The sequence below is a fragment of the Centruroides sculpturatus genome, unplaced genomic scaffold (assembly GCF_000671375.1).
Source record: "Centruroides sculpturatus isolate CEXI.00-Female unplaced genomic scaffold, Cexi_2.0 scaffold208, whole genome shotgun sequence".
Taxonomy (NCBI): domain Eukaryota; kingdom Metazoa; phylum Arthropoda; class Arachnida; order Scorpiones; family Buthidae; genus Centruroides; species Centruroides sculpturatus.
In genome coordinates, this window is record NW_019385210.1 from 483207 (window position 1) to 500067 (window position 16861).

At 28.3% G+C, this 16861-nt stretch overlaps 1 protein-coding gene across 1 annotated transcript in view; it reads right to left on the bottom strand.

The window, feature by feature from the left end:
• The window catches only part of LOC111636179 (eukaryotic translation initiation factor 2-alpha kinase-like), a 29261-nt gene extending 15846 nt beyond the window's left edge, over window positions 1–13415 (bottom strand). The window contains exons 1-2 of the mRNA XM_023381374.1: window positions 13105–13415; window positions 164–293 (exon numbers count right to left, since the gene is read on the bottom strand). Of these exons, the coding sequence (XP_023237142.1) occupies window positions 164–293; window positions 13105–13250 (276 nt within the window). The 5' untranslated portion in view covers window positions 13251–13415. The remainder of the gene's footprint in view (window positions 1–163; window positions 294–13104) is intronic.
• Window positions 13416–16861: the final 3446 nt, after the last annotated feature.

The window sequence follows — 16861 nt, forward strand, 5'->3', positions numbered from 1 at the left end:
AGGCAGAAAACATTTGTTTCATTAAAATGTTTTGCTGGAAAGAGTATGGAAGGTGTTAAGTTACTTATTATATAATAATGCAGTCATTTATGCCATTTTATTTACTAGTTACAATTTGTAATTCATATTAAAAAATTTAAATCATAATAAGTTAAAAACATACCTCTAAATTGCTAATACTTGATGATAATAAGGCACCAGGTTCAGTATCATGACTCCATATTAATTTTCCTCCATCATTTGGGTCAAGTGCAGATATCTTTCCATCTAAAGTACTCACTATAAATAGTTCTCTATACAAAAATAAATAATTTCATGATTATAAAGGTATACATTTTTAATTGAAAATTTTTAAAATTAATTATTAATTAAAATAAATAATTACATAATCAAATAAAATAAAATAATTAAACAATACTGCCAGATTTTAATCAAGCTATATAGCTAATTAATTATAAAGATATGTAATTTGGATTAAAGGTAAGCAGTTGAGCTGCCATATTGTGTTAAATTTAATATACAGTAGTAAGCAGGGAGTTGCAGATTTGAGTCCTGCTCTGGAATGACGTTTTCTTCCAAAATATTCTAAATTAGTTAATTTATTTCTAATTATTAAATTTACCAGAAAATAATTATAAAGATAGGTACAATACTTCAACTGTTAAGTTTAGAGCCCAATTAAAATTTGACATATTGTTTGTTTATTATTATTGTATATTATATACTTGGTTTATATGTAATTATAAAATAAATATTTCTTTATAATGCTAAACTTTTTTCTACTTTTAAATAATTTTCAAGTTTAAAAATTCACTTGCAAAATGTATATCTATAAAAGTTATTACAAAATTATTACACTAAATAAACATAAGAAATATCGTTAAAAATTGTTTATTAATTTTGAATAATTAATTTTTTAATAAATTTTTATTTATTTATTTTTGTAGTCTTTGAGAATTTATTGTCAAAAAGAAGTTAATCTGTGTTCAGATATATTCTCCACCTGCAGAAAGTATCCACTAATAGAAAGATGAGTCACAGATGACTCATACAGATGGAACCCTTTCTTTAAAACTAAACAAACAGCTTGCAGTTTCTATCTATTAGATTATTAATTTTAAGTATGATATCAACACAAAACATAATATCATATTTGATAACTATAAGATAAAATATATTTCAAATACCAAAATTTTAATTAATTATAAATTGGTTAAAATTTAATTTCTAAGAAAGATTATAATTTTTAAATAATTTAGATTATTTTTACATAGGTGATTCATTATTATTAACTATTTTTCAATAATTAATAAATTACTAAAAATATCAGACATAAAAAGAAATTATTAATGCATTAACATTTTTTAAAAAAATATCAATATAATTTAATACAAATATAAATATTTTATCATAAAAACAGTTAATTAGCATAACTTCAGAACCACCAATGACATACAAAGATATGTTATTGATCCACAATGGAAGAAAATAATCAAAATTCTATCTTAATTAAATAACAACAATTGTAAAATTATCACCTGGTTACTTAGAAGTAAAACAAATTAATATTACTTTTGTACTGAATAATTAGGAAGTTTCTTTAAACAAAAAGTCTAAAGAAATTATAAATTACTAAATATTAATCATTTATTTATCATATATTAATCAGTTTACAGTAATCATATTAGTTTAATATAATATTTATCAATTTGATGACATGTGCTAAGCAAGTAAATATTATATAGTCAAATTTGATTAATTCTTCCAATTAAACTTATACAACCACCCTTGATGGAAATCTTTTGACAGAAAAGTTGAAAATGAGATAGGACAATTATCTGATTTATCCTCTAGCAAAAATTTCATGGAAGAGTAGATAGGTTTAAAAAGCTCTAAAAAGTGTGATAACTCACTTCCTGCATCATTTCACACAATCCACATAGCTTAAATAGAAAATTTATACTTCTTTTTGTGAGTAATTTCAAGGGTTTACCTCATGGATTTTTAGTATAAATCTGGAAAAAATATTAAACACTGATACAGTGTTACCATTTTCCTAAACTATTTAGTGATACAATTTCAAACATTTAGTATAAATCTGGATAATTTAAGCTGGTATATTTCCCATTTTGAAAAATGAAATTCAAAAAGAAAAAATAGCACATAGACAATCAATTTAGAGAATGCATGCATTTCATGATATCCTTAAAATGCATGAACTCTCTACNGGTTCTGTATTTTATTTATTAATGCATTTTTAATAATATATGGTTAATAAAAATCTATTTTAAGCTTACAAACAAATAAATTTTAGTTTTTAATATAGTACAGAAAAAAGTATTCTAAATTTACGAATGCATGTACTGTAAATACAGAACATACTAGTATATATTTTAATATGATTTTATGTGCTTTAAACGTTTTTCTAGTGATATTACAACTTCAATATTTGTGGTGAACAGATGTAAAGTTGAGTAAAATAACTTAAACTTGATTTTTATTTTTCCATATACTTTTTTGACAAACGACGTATAATCGGGAACGACGTAACTCGAAACGACGTATAATCGGGAACGACGTAACTCGAAACGACGTAAGTCGAGGTATGCCTGTACTTACCTACAGTTAAAAAAACAACATTTAATAACAACTTACCTAAACATATTTAAGTAAGCTTTACTAAATAGGGAGATTAATCTATAAAAACAAAACACATGACAGTCATTACTTTTAGACCTTAGCCCTTAAGGGTTAAAGTCTAAAAATAATGACACGACACTTGGTTGATAGGAAAGCTAGGACAAGAAAGAAAAATTCTACTATCAGTTTTCATTAAAGTAAATCTGACAAAAGGAACAAAACAAATTGAAAATTTCAATATTCTAAAGTCTGTGGGCAAATTCGAGATGACACACCTGCTTACTTGAATTAAAAAAAAAAAACATTGAATAATGAAGTTTACACTTAAAAATTGTGAAAATTTTATATGGAGGATTTCCAAAACTGTGGTGTTGTATGAGGGATACTTGTATAAAAAAAAAAAACTGATATTTTTCTTTTTCTTAAGTAATTTTTGCACTTTCAATTGCTTATATTTTGGCAACTGCTTTATAGAAAATTGTGAAATTTTGCACACTACCTAAGAAAACAATTATAACAAACAACTATCTTTCAAGTGAGATATTCAGAATTACTTCAGGTGTTTGGGATGAAGAAAGCAACCCCCAAAAATTGACAACTAGTAACTTAGTATCTTTTTTTACTTGTCAGGGAGTCACTGCTGTGACTCTTGATATATTACCTATTAAACAGTAAAATCGAGTGAGGTGAAAAATAATGTTAAGTGAAATGATATTAACAAAATCATATGTTGTTTATATTAATTAGCCTATGGTAAAATTTATTTCATTATATTAATATATTGTTTTACTTAACATTGCAATTTACAGAACCTACTGATGACGTTAAGTGAGGAATTGCTANACACAAATAAAACTATAGCCAGAAACTAAATTAATGACTACTTATACTAAAAAGGAAATAAGGAAAGGATAGACAAATAGGACAGATAGATATCTAGTACTAGTCAAGAATGGGTACCCAAGATAGTTGACGATGCCAAAACGACCAGGACAACTCCACCACATGTCTTCACTCTCTGACGTCACAGCCAAAAGTGGTGTGAAATGTCTTATCTTTTGCCCTCCGGGCTACCCCTTTTCTTTTGTCTTCTAACACATTTACTCACCACCCACACTTGAAAGAAGTTTCTAGGAAGTTAAAAACAAAGAGAACAAGAACAAAGAAGGAAAGGAAAATATACATATATATTGAAGATATATACAAATCACAAAACCTATGATACAAAGCGCGCCATTTTCAAACTCACAAATTATTTTCAATATTTTGCATTAAAATCTCGCGACCTATAGTTTAAGAAGCCATGATCTAACTCATAACAAGGAAAATTTTTGAATTGAATTAATGTGACTTCTGCTTTACATCAAAAGTTCATATACAGTTAATTGGGGCATCTTAAGTTTTTCATATCTGGCTTTCCATATCTGGTCTTGGATTTCATCTATCTAACTGTTCTGAGATTAAGGAAAGACAGACAACAGTGGAGATTTATAAATCTACAATTTTTTCAAATTGCAGTCCAACATAGCAAATCATCGCACAAAGGTATATAAGAGGAGGCACTCATCATGCAATATCAAGTTTTATGATGTCTCAAAATATTTGACCTTTTTTAAATTTTGATGTTAAAGAGTTGACAGTGTTTATGGCAATAGCTTTATAAGATATCATATGCAGAGATAACATAATTGTGCAATATTAATGTTAATAAAAAATTTTTGACTTTTATTCAAAAATCAGTGTTTTTCTACCAATGTCCCAGCTATTCCCCATTCTAAAGATTGGCAAGTATGAAATTGAGTCACAAATATTTGCATGAAAACTCCACAAATAATTAGTAGTTCTTTCAAACTTTCAGTAAAAACCAGTTCTTTACTATTCATGTTCATAACATCTTTAGTGCCTATTCAAATCTTTCAAATTCAAAATTTTTCATGGAACAAAAATTGAATTTTAAATACTAGTAAAGATATCTCTCACCATTTGATGGAACATGGAAATTTTTCTAAAGTTTCTCAAGTTCTGATGCATGCAACATTTAAAAATGATTTTCTTTAGCAAAGAACAAGAAGCTTGGTCAAGCCAATCCGATAGCATGATCCACAAAAGCAAATCAAATATTAATTTTGTTTAAAATTAATTTTATAAATTCTTGGAATCAAGTAGTTGTTACTCATGTGCAATAAATGGATTGAACGGAGCATGTGCATGCAAATTTTACAGATCCATATCTGAACGACACACAAAAGTCCTAATATAAGCAATTCTCACTGTAGTGGAGCATGCTAAAAATAGTAAGTAAATTATTATAATGCTTCAAATGCAATTTTTATTTAATAGTGTCAATTTTACAATTTATGGAAAAGTTAAAGAAAAAATTTACAAATACTATTTATTTACAAGATTGTATTTTAAAAGATAAAATTGTGTTTAATGAGAAAATCTTTTACATTATTGTTTTAAATGTACCTATTGGAATTGAAATTTATTATTAAAAAAAACATCCAAGTCAAGTTTCCTAAAAAAAAATGTGGTGTGACAAGTCCAAAACTAATAGCCAAATATGTAGCTATATAAGAAAAAAAATTAATAGTGTCATTTAGTTTTTGTATCATAACTAACATCATAATTCATTACAAGCTGTTAAACCAAAGTTAAATTGTAACAACAAAAATTACAGTGAAATGCTAGAGCAAACTCAATGAATTTTGTTGTCTGCAGCCAAAACTGGAAAAGTTTTTAAAAATATCAATATTTTCTTGAAAACAAACATGAAATTTTTCTCTCTCTTGATATTAGACATTTTATATATATATATATAAAAGTTTATTTTACAGTATTTAAATTTCATTAAATTCTAAAATTTATTCCAAAATGATATGCTAATTCCAGGCTTCCCAACAAGGTTGGCATTGACTCCTAAGGAGTCAACGAAAGTTTGAAAGATGATTGATAAAAGTTTGCAAATATGTAGAAGGGCTGTTACACACACATAATATTATAGTGCTCTTTTTGTAAATAATTACTGCTGGTACATACATACTGACTCAACGTATAGTAGTTTTATTTTTTTACCGAGTAACTGTTGGTGCTACATACTGGCTATTAATTATGCTATCTGCACTGTACTGGCAGACAACATATTCTGGCTGAAAAATATCTGACATTATATATATAATATTGATGAGGTTTATGAAAACAAGGTTTTTTTAAATGGGTCAGTAAATGAAAAAAAGGTGGAAACCCTTGTTATAGTGAGATGTGATTGACTTTCATGAGTCAAAAGTACTGATGATATAAAAGAAAAAAAAAATTTGATGTAATGTACAGAATAGTGATAATAACCCACAGCAATAATTAAAAGATTTTATGGTAGAAATATATTCCTATAAAAATTATAATTTTTTTTTGTGTGTGTGTTTTAACAGGCAATATTATTCCCAATTAACTAAAAATGACTCAGGAGTTGACTTGTTGACCACACCTACTCTATTACGTTTTACTAAATGAATTTCTTATTTGAAAAAAGCTTAAGTGAACTAAGTATGCCTATATTATTCTATTATTGTAAAATTGGTTATTTTTTATATAATTACAATTTTAGGTACGCAATGGCAAACCTTCTAAAACTGTCAAATTTATTAAATCAAAATCACAGGTCAAATGTTTAATTTGAGTAATTAAGAGTTAAAATGCCACTTAGTAGATTGAAATTTTATAATAAATACTTCAGTCAAAAGCCTTAAATTGTATTCCAGTAAGGTTTAAATTCAAAAAGGTTAATCAAAAAAACTTTTCTTTTTTTTAAATTAAACCTTGCTGGAATACAATTTAAGGCTTTTGATTGAAGTGTTAATTTGAGTAATTAAAAAAAAAATTATAGGTCACAGTTTTTCACTTTAACATTATAAGATATTAACTAAATTTATTGGGAATATTTAATATCAAGTCACTAATCTGAATCACCTTCAAATGCATCTAACTTTTTATCCAGTGAGTCAATGAGATATCATTTAAATAAAACTGTATAAAGTAAGTCCTTGCATAATGATTTTACTTGTAATTATTATGATTATAAATACATTTGTAATAATTACAATTGCTGTTATTAAATCCAAACAAAAGTATTTAAGATGTAAAAAAATTGTGCCAAGTAAAAAGTTATGACACTTAGAAAGCAGTCAAATTTTTTAAATAAGTTTATCTTTCATAAATATTGCATGGGTATTGCTTTAAAGTGCCAAGCTTATCTTTTGGTTAATAATTATATTATTACATCAAGACATAATGTAAGGAATCACGTCTGATTGTTATTTTTAGTTATTCTTTATTTTGCTTTTCATTCTATTTTTGTTTGGGGCTTATGTTTTGTTAGGACGAAGGTTTCCTCACCACTCACCTTAGAAACTTAAAAATAGAAGAAAGAGAACCAACTCACTGACGAAAAAAAAGCGCCGTAGAAAAACTCGCACACACTTGCACTCCCGAGCAAAAAAAAGTAAGTCCGCACTGAGAAAGAGGGGGGAAGATCCCACCAGCACAACTTAGGTACTTGCTAAACCTTAAAGAATAAAACATCCCAAAAAATTGTCAAAAGGAATAATGTAAAAGGTTGGCAAGTATTGTCAGGAAATAGGTTGCCAGGCAGAAAAGAAGTTTACTGTTAGCGATAAGTATGTAAATGAGGGGAGTGATCTCAATCAGAATTGTGACGTCACCTCATAGTATAAAGTCCAAACCTCAAGTGAAGATGACTGAGGTGAGCTTCTGTTAGCAACGAGCGTGGTGAGCTTTGTAGCAGCAAATGACAAGAGGTGTCCGATAGCAATAAAGTAGTTCCAAGGTGATATGAAGTTATTCAATTTGTGGATCGAAGATTAGAAAGTCTTGAGAGTTGAGGAAACAGGTTCCTAGTATATTGAAGTGACGATTAGGACCTTAGTTCATAAGAATTGTTGTACATAAAGTTGTCTTTGAATTTTTTGTTGAGTTCCAAAGGGGAATAGATTTAAGTTAGCAAATAGATTGATTTGAGTTCTGTCGGGTTGATTCTTATTGATTTTCTTTGAATAAATTTGTTGTTGATTGTTACTAATTTTTGTACATAGTCATTATTAGAATTATTAAATATTGGATTGGTTTTGACTAACTTTGTCATTATTTCTTTCGGTGCATGCTTAAAGTCCAGGCCTGGCACATTAACGCAAATCCGCGTAAAGTACCCGTTAGGTAACGGCTATTTCCGGGACACACTCGTGTCGATAATCGTTGTAAAAGGCAAAAATAACTTAGTACTTTACAATAAGACAATGTACAATTCTGTCAATGCTTGGGGACCAAACCATTTAGAACCATTCTAAATATGCCATTTAGAAAAATCATTATAAAAAGTTTTGATACATATAAATTTGAGTTTTTGTTATTCTGGATAACATTAATCATTTGTTTTGATGTAATTTTGTTCTTATAAGCACAAAATTAAGCCATAAAACTGAAATAGCTCTATGGGAAATCCCCGTGAACTCTGACCTAGCCTCTTGGAAGTTTGGCCAGTATCTCACTGATAACAAGAATAGCTTAAGTTTAAAATCTGAGCTTTCTAGACCCAGTAGTTTTTTCTCTAAGAGTGTTTACAGTGCTGAACGAAGAAAAAAAATATACAGGTATCCCTCGTATAACATGGTAGATAGACTACATTTCAAAAAAGTGCCATGTTATGTGAATCTGCACTATATGAAACAAAGGACTAATGTAAAACAGGGTTATGTTCCGAAAGTTAGTAATAAAAAAAATTATACCATTCTTTTATATACTTTTGCTAAGAGAAATATGTTTAGTATAGCAATCAATACTTTCTTTCCAATCAATAATTAACTAACAAGCACAATTAAAAATACTGTATTATATGTTAATATTAATTTTAGTTAAACAAGGGCATTTTCTTTTTACAAATTTTCTTTTTACTTCTGAGTGTTTTTGTTGATCTTGATCAGAAATATCAGCAATGTCTTCACTTTTTATTTTTCTCATAATTTTCTATGGATAACAAAATAAAAATATGTTATTAATCAATAATTTGAATTTATTCTAGCAGGTCACATTTATTCAGTCTAGTACAGAGCGATTTTTTCCAGAATTTGTGCTTGAATACCGAGATACTGCTATATTTCATTTGTCATTTTTAAAAATGATTACAGGTATACCTCGCCTTACGTCGGTAATTGGTTCCAGGAGAACGACGTAAGTCGAATTTACTTGTCTCCGAATCTACTTGTCACTAGGCTAAACCATAAATTACCATTCCCGGTTCTGTATTTTATTTATTAATGCATTTTTATTAATATATGGTTAATAAAAATCTATTTTAAACTTACAAATAAATAAATTTTAGTTTTTAATATAGTATAGAAAAAGTATTCTAAATTTACGAATGCATGTACTGTAAATACAGAACATACTAGTATATATTTTAATATGATTTTATGTGCTTTAAACGTTTTTCTAGTGATATTACAACTTCAATATTTGTGGTGAACAGATGTAAAGTTGAGTAAAATAACTTAAACTTGATTTTTATTTTTCCATATACTTTTTTGACAAACGACGTATAATCGGGAACGACGTAACTCGAAACGACGTAAGTCGAGGTATGCCTGTACTTACCTACAGTTAAAAAAACAACATTTAATAACAACTTACCTAAACATATTTAAGTAAGCTTTACTAAATAGGGAGATTAATCTATAAAAACAAAACACATGACAGTCATTACTTTTAGACCTTAGCCCTTAAGGGTTAAAGTCTAAAAATAATGACACGACACTTGGTTGATAGGAAAGCTAGGACAAGAAAGAAAAATTCTACTATCAGTTTTCATTAAAGTAAATCTGACAAAAGGAACAAAACAAATTGAAAATTTCAATATTCTAAAGTCTGTGGGCAAATTCGAGATGACACACCTGCTTACTTGAATTAAAAAAAAAAAACATTGAATAATGAAGTTTACACTTAAAAATTGTGAAAATTTTATATGGAGGATTTCCAAAACTGTGGTGTTGTATGAGGGATACTTGTATAAAAAAAAAAACTGATATTTTTCTTTTTCTTAAGTAATTTTTGCACTTTCAATTGCTTATATTTTGGCAACTGCTTTATAGAAAATTGTGAAATTTTGCACACTACCTAAGAAAACAATTATAACAAACAACTATCTTTCAAGTGAGATATTCAGAATTACTTCAGGTGTTTGGGATGAAGAAAGCAACCCCCAAAAATTGACAACTAGTAACTTAGTATCTTTTTTTACTTGTCAGGGAGTCACTGCTGTGACTCTTGATATATTACCTATTAAACAGTAAAATCGAGTGAGGTGAAAAATAATGTTAAGTGAAATGATATTAACAAAATCATATGTTGTTTATATTAATTAGCCTATGGTAAAATTTATTTCATTATATTAATATATTGTTTTACTTAACATTGCAATTTACAGAACCTACTGATGACGTTAAGTGAGGAATTGCTATATAAGAATATCCTATGAATATTTTTTAATTTTCTTTTATTAATTAATTATATAATTTTCCTCCCCAATAATACAAAATAGCAATAGTAGTAGAAGTTGAAGATACAGGATAAGATTTTAAAAATACTATTATTGTAATGCTTTATCTATGAATATAAAAATTACAGTACTGTACATGAAATATGGGTATATATATGTGATAATTATGTTTATAATGTTTGAAGAAATGAAAATATTGAAGAGCTATATACATATAGTATTAATATATTTTTTGGATTAATTATTTTGATTAATTTTTATTACCTTCATTCAGAAAATTAAAATTTTAAAATTTTTATAGATGAACAATAAGACAGACTTTTATTTTATCAAAATCATAGAAATTTAAAAACATTGACTGCTAGTAGAGACTTGTAATATATAACTTGACATAGCTTACCAAAGATTAAAGCTTTCAAAATTCATATACAACTTTACCACCATTTTCTATCATCTAATGAAAACTTAATCTGAACAGAATTATAAGAGGAAATGTAAATTTCTCTCAATCATTACACTTGTTTACAGAATGACAACAGATAGCACTTTATGTACCATGTGTTTACTTGGAATGTCTTCATTGCAGTTATTCATAATCCCTCTTCCCGTGGGATTTTTAGCTCATTATTTATATTTAACCTTAGTTATGGCTTCTAAGATGATGCAGTTGTCAATGAATACTCAGTCTGACACTTAATATATTGATAGATGACTACTAAGACTTAGTTTAGTATTAACAGTCTATAGCACTTTAGAAATTTGTAATGAATATAATTAGTGGTCAAGTATGTACTGTTGTTGTTATTATATGGTCTTGAATGGCCAACAAAACTTAATCTTACAAAGTTTTGGAACCATGCATATCAGAAAAATGATCATCATCCAGTGTCATATAACTTCCATTCTCAAAATTCTCATCTATACTCCAGACTCCATATTTGTATCAATTTCACAAACAAAACTTATATATAATAAAATTAGACACAGTCAGTTCTTGATAAGATGAAATATGCAATATGGACTACATTTGATGTTTGTTAAACATTTAACGTTAAAAATATTTAATAAGGTAAACTGTTCTTGCAGAACAAACAGAATAAATGATAGTGTTTCAGTACGATAAACTTTTCTAAATTTGACATTGGTAGTTTAATAAAAATTTTCAAACTTTGAATGAAATTTATCTACACAACAATTAAATCTGAAATTACTGTAAGTTGCTCAAATAAAATCAATGCTTTTTGATGATAGAGTTCAGACACCAATTTGGAGACTGGAATAATCCAACAACAAGCACATCTATCAAAGAGCCTTAATTGAATTCCAGCAAGATTTAATTTGTGCACGCCTTCTTCCAATATCAAGAGATCAAAATATTCCAATCCCATCAGGATACTTGAAGTATTGAAAATAGTTAAATCTGACAAAAAGGACAATTGTATTAATTTTACATATGAAAAACAATTAAGGTAATTGTTTTTTGTCCCTGGAAATCCCTATATGATCATGTAACCAACTGTGACATAGGGACATTATAATGGAATGTTCTTGTTTGTATTTTTATAATTTTTGAGTGATTAGTTTTTTTGGTACTTCTAATTAATTTTATATTTACTTTTATTTTTATATATCCAAGAATTATTTCATTTAATTTTTCAAAACATGTCATTGTTCTATTCAAGCATTCCAATCATTGAATACACAGACCTGAAGACGATCTCTTAAGGGGCTCTTTGAAATATATATCAAAAATAATAAATATAAAAGCAATTGGAACTTTCCAAAATCAGTTTGGTGGATAAATGACCTCATTAATGCCAATTGTGATTTATCTCTCTATAAAAAATTAATTAATTAATGACTGAAAACCTTGTTGAAAAATATGGCAATAAAATAGTGATGATAAACTTCTTACCGAATTAGAATGTTCATTCTGTTAGTTACTGGCTAGGATGCAATTAAATCTGTTAAAGCCGACTGCTAACATTTTGTTGCTCAATAGGTGTGGATTTGCTTCGTTTGAATCAATTTGTGACTTATTGGTAACATTACTGAAGAAAATTTAATCTCTCAGATTTTTGCTCATCGTCACATCATTGAACCAATTAATGATAAGAACCAGCGTTAGATTGCATTCTTACCACTCTTTACAAAAATAAATGCTCTTGAGTATGTTCAGAATGTCTCCTAAGTCATATTCCAGTGAATTTTGCAAACATCTGGACTGTCAACATTTATTTGTTGACAGTCCAGATTGTATTTTTGAATGCAACAAAATGTAGGTGGTCGTCATACCCTGCAAACAAGCTTTTATGCATTTATGTTATATTACATATATAATAAAACAGAGTTTTCCCCAAGACATTTTACTAAATTGGACAAAATTGCAAATCTAATTTAGAACTTGTCGAAAAGTGTCAAACCATAATTACCAATTACTTCAAATAAATTTTTGTTATTCCTCAATCCGGTGTATTTTTATGAAGCAAACCTTTGTTTAAAACAAACAAGCTCATCTTATTGAGAACTGATTGTATTTATGAAATTTTTAGTTTATTTAAAATGCTAAAATAAATTTTAAACAAGTAAATCCTTTTGTAGGTGTTTGCAAATACATAATTGCAGAATATCTAAAACAATTTTTCAGTAACGATTACATTGCAAGCATCATAAAATCATGTCATCCTTAGTACGCATTTGAAAATGATACCATATTACATTCAGTTTATCTAATCATTTTACGTTAATTGCATTATATATATCATCATTCAAACAACATTAAAAATATGTAAAATAAAAATCAAATTAATTTGGATCTCTTAAGATACAAAATCGATTTTAACATATGTGTTCGATGCATACATTAAAATCTTGCTGCAAAAAAATTATAAATTGCTCACCTTCTGTTTTTGCTTTCACCTATAGACACTTCCGACGTTCCTATGTTACAGTTCGGCAATTCATTACGCTTGTTTTGACAATTAACGAAACTAAATGGTGTCAACAATAATAAATACACAAAACTAAAATACAGAAACTTCTCCATGAGATGCTATAACATATTTTAAGTCTTCATGTTAGCAAAGCAATCATGCTAACAATACGCGCACGCACGTTCAACCGCGATCGTCGACATCAAACAAATGTCGGTATCTTGAAGCATGCCGTCACGTGAATTGGCATCCAAGTTATCGAACGTTCCTATTGGTCGAAATATCTGAAAGATGACGTGTCTAACTTCTTTATTGTATAAGCAATATAATGACGTCATGTGGCGTGTTTTAAAACGAACAGAAGAAACAGGTTTTGAAACCCTGTTTCCCTTATAACTTTTATCATTACGAATTATTAGAATATGTTTTCTGTATAGGCTATTCCAATAATTCTGTATCAAATTTACAGACGGTAATTTATCATTTAAAGCATTTACAAATATAAAATATTTTATTTTTTTTGTATTAGTGGTATACAGTATATGAAAAAATTTGTATTGTTAACGTCACAATTATATGTATATTTTTATACATGTTACTCATTCGTTCAGAACTGGTTCAACCGATTTTTAAGAAATATACTATTTTGTATAAATATGTTACGTATAAAAAAATTTTTTTAAATACTGTAGTGGTTTTAAAAAATGTTTTGATAGCGCAAATAATTATTATACACGAAAGCTGTTTGCTGATATTAAAAGTACTGTACTGTACATAAATATAATCCATAATTTGCTTGTATTAATACAATAGAAATACTAAATGTATTTATAAAAATGGTGAAGTTAATTCTTTTTGTATTCAGTTTTGTTAAAGTATTTGGACAGACGTTTTTTATACGCACTGTATAAAAGAATTTAGACATGTCCTTTACAGTATTTTTAGCTGGATCTCCATTTTTTCACGTACTGTACATAGTATTTTCTCAAATAATCAGGTTTCAAAGTAGGCTACAGTATTTAATCCTGAAATGTGATAAAGTGTTAACGTTTTACATGCGCGTTATACGGAGTCACAAAGTTTCTACGAATAAAACAGTGTTCCATAAATTGCAATTAAAAACAATTAGATTCAGATATACTCATGAGTCGAAAATCAAAAATGATACTGTAAGAGTTCCACATTATAATTATTATTAAAAGAAAATGCTTGCATTAATAACAAAACACTACGGCATTTTAGCTAGAGAATATGACATTAATATAAATTCGCTCCGTAATAATTTATTTCGGAAATCTATAAATAAAAATTGTCGGAAAAACGTGTTCTACAATAAATTATCAAAAATCTTTGAAGAGCCTCAAATTTGGCTTCTATAATTGAATATACATACCGGTAACTTAAACTTACAATACAAATTCAGTATATAGAACGGGCTTACGTGTTTGAAATTTTTCAAACATACGTAGCCTAAACGTTCTCTCGGGATTCTTGAACATGAGAATAAAACTCGTCATTTTTGATGTGTAGAAAACTACGTTTAAAAAGAGAAATCTGTTTCTAAAATATAGTCTATTTAATTTGAAAACTGGATTTTCATTATGATTAAAGTTCGATTTAATATAATAAAGAATATGGTAGCAAGTTTGTAATATAAAGGAAATATAAACGAAATTACGAATTATCAAATATCTAAATGTTTTAAAATCAATTTTAAAGCAGGGTTCAATTAAACTATTACAATGTTTTTTTAATGCTGTAGAGAAAATTTAACGTTTCAAACTTTGATAACAAACTGTAAATTTAATCTAAATTTTGCAAAAGTTTGTAAACACAGTGAACTCCAATTATGTGTTTCAGTTGTACGTTTTTCGCAATTATACGTTAAAAATTTTCTGTGAAATACAGTACTTTCTTCTCATATTATGCGTTATTAGAGGTTGAGGCGCACGTTTTAAACGTGTACGTGTGACGTCCGGCGCCGCTTTCCCGTAAGCCTAAAAGTTTGACGATGGTGTATGGACTGTCGAGCGTGATTCCACCGACTATCCAAACACCATTGTCAAACTTTTAGGCTTACGGGAAAGCGGCGCCGAACGTCACACGTACACGTTTACACGTTTAAAACGTGCGCCTCAACCTCTCTATTTACTTTGAAATGAAAGAATTTAAAGTAAATAAATCAACAGCAAATGCAAAACATTATGGCACACATCTTATGTAATATTTACAGGATAAGAAGTGGATAGATCATAGGTGGTCTTCTGTTCATCTGTGACGCAGTTTACTTGGTTCACGGAGTGAATAACTGAGGATCACTGATTTAATTTACACGTTTTGGGACATTTGGTTCTGACATCAGACGACTCATATTATCTATTATAAGTGGAATCTATGTTTTTATCTAGAACAATTGAAAACATTTTTTTTTTTAAATTCCTGAACAACATAGAAATTTATCTAAAATGAAAAAATAAACTGTTTTGTACTTAATTGATAATAGAAGAGTTCAGGAACAGTGTCTGAGTTATTGAATTATTTAAGTTTTGGACTGATCTTTTACACAGATCGATAAAATAAAATTTAAGATTATTATTTCTTTGGAGTCAAAATGAGAAAACATTGTGAATTTTAATCTGTTTAAATCATTTTTTGTTTATAAGGGGGGTGCAAAAGCAGGTACAGTACACAGTTGAGAATCTGAGAAATACAAATATTTGGTGTTCATTATTATTATTATTATTATCTTTTATTAGTTTGTATTCCTTATTTATTTGTGATTTAATTTGTATATAAAAATAAATGTTTTTTCTTCCTATTTTCCCCATTGNAAAAATAGAAGAAAGAGAACCAACTCACTGACGAAAAAAAAGCGCCGTAGAAAAACTCGCACACACTTGCACTCCCGAGCAAAAAAAAGTAAGTCCGCACTGAGAAAGAGGGGGGAAGATCCCACCAGCACAACTTAGGTACTTGCTAAACCTTAAAGAATAAAACATCCCAAAAAATTGTCAAAAGGAATAATGTAAAAGGTTGGCAAGTATTGTCAGGAAATAGGTTGCCAGGCAGAAAAGAAGTTTACTGTTAGCGATAAGTATGTAAATGAGGGGAGTGATCTCAATCAGAATTGTGACGTCACCTCATAGTATAAAGTCCAAACCTCAAGTGAAGATGACCGAGGTGAGCTTCTGTTAGCAACGAGCGTGGTGAGCTTTGTAGCAGCAAATGACAAGAGGTGTCCGATAGCAATAAAGTAGTTCCAAGGCGATATGAAGTTATTCAATTTGTGGATCGAAGATTAGAAAGTCTTGAGAGTTGAGGAAACAGGTTCCTAGTATATTGAAGTGACGATTAGAACCTTAGTTCATAAGAATTGTTGTACATAAAGTTGTCTTTGAATTTTTTGTTGAGTTCCAAAGGGGAATAGATTTAAGTTAGCAAATAGATTGATTTGAGTTCTGTCGGGTTGATTCTTATTGATTTTCTTTGAATAAATTTGTTGTTGATTGTTACTAATTTTTGTACATAGTCATTATTAGAATTATTAAATATTGGATTGGTTTTGACTAACTTTGTCATTATTTCTTTCGGTGCATGCTTAAAGTCCAGGCCTGGCACATTAACGCAAATCCGCGTAAAGTACCCGTTAGGTAACGGCTATTTCCGGGACACACTCGTGTCGATAATCGTTGTAAAAGGCAAAAATAACTTAGTACTTTACAAT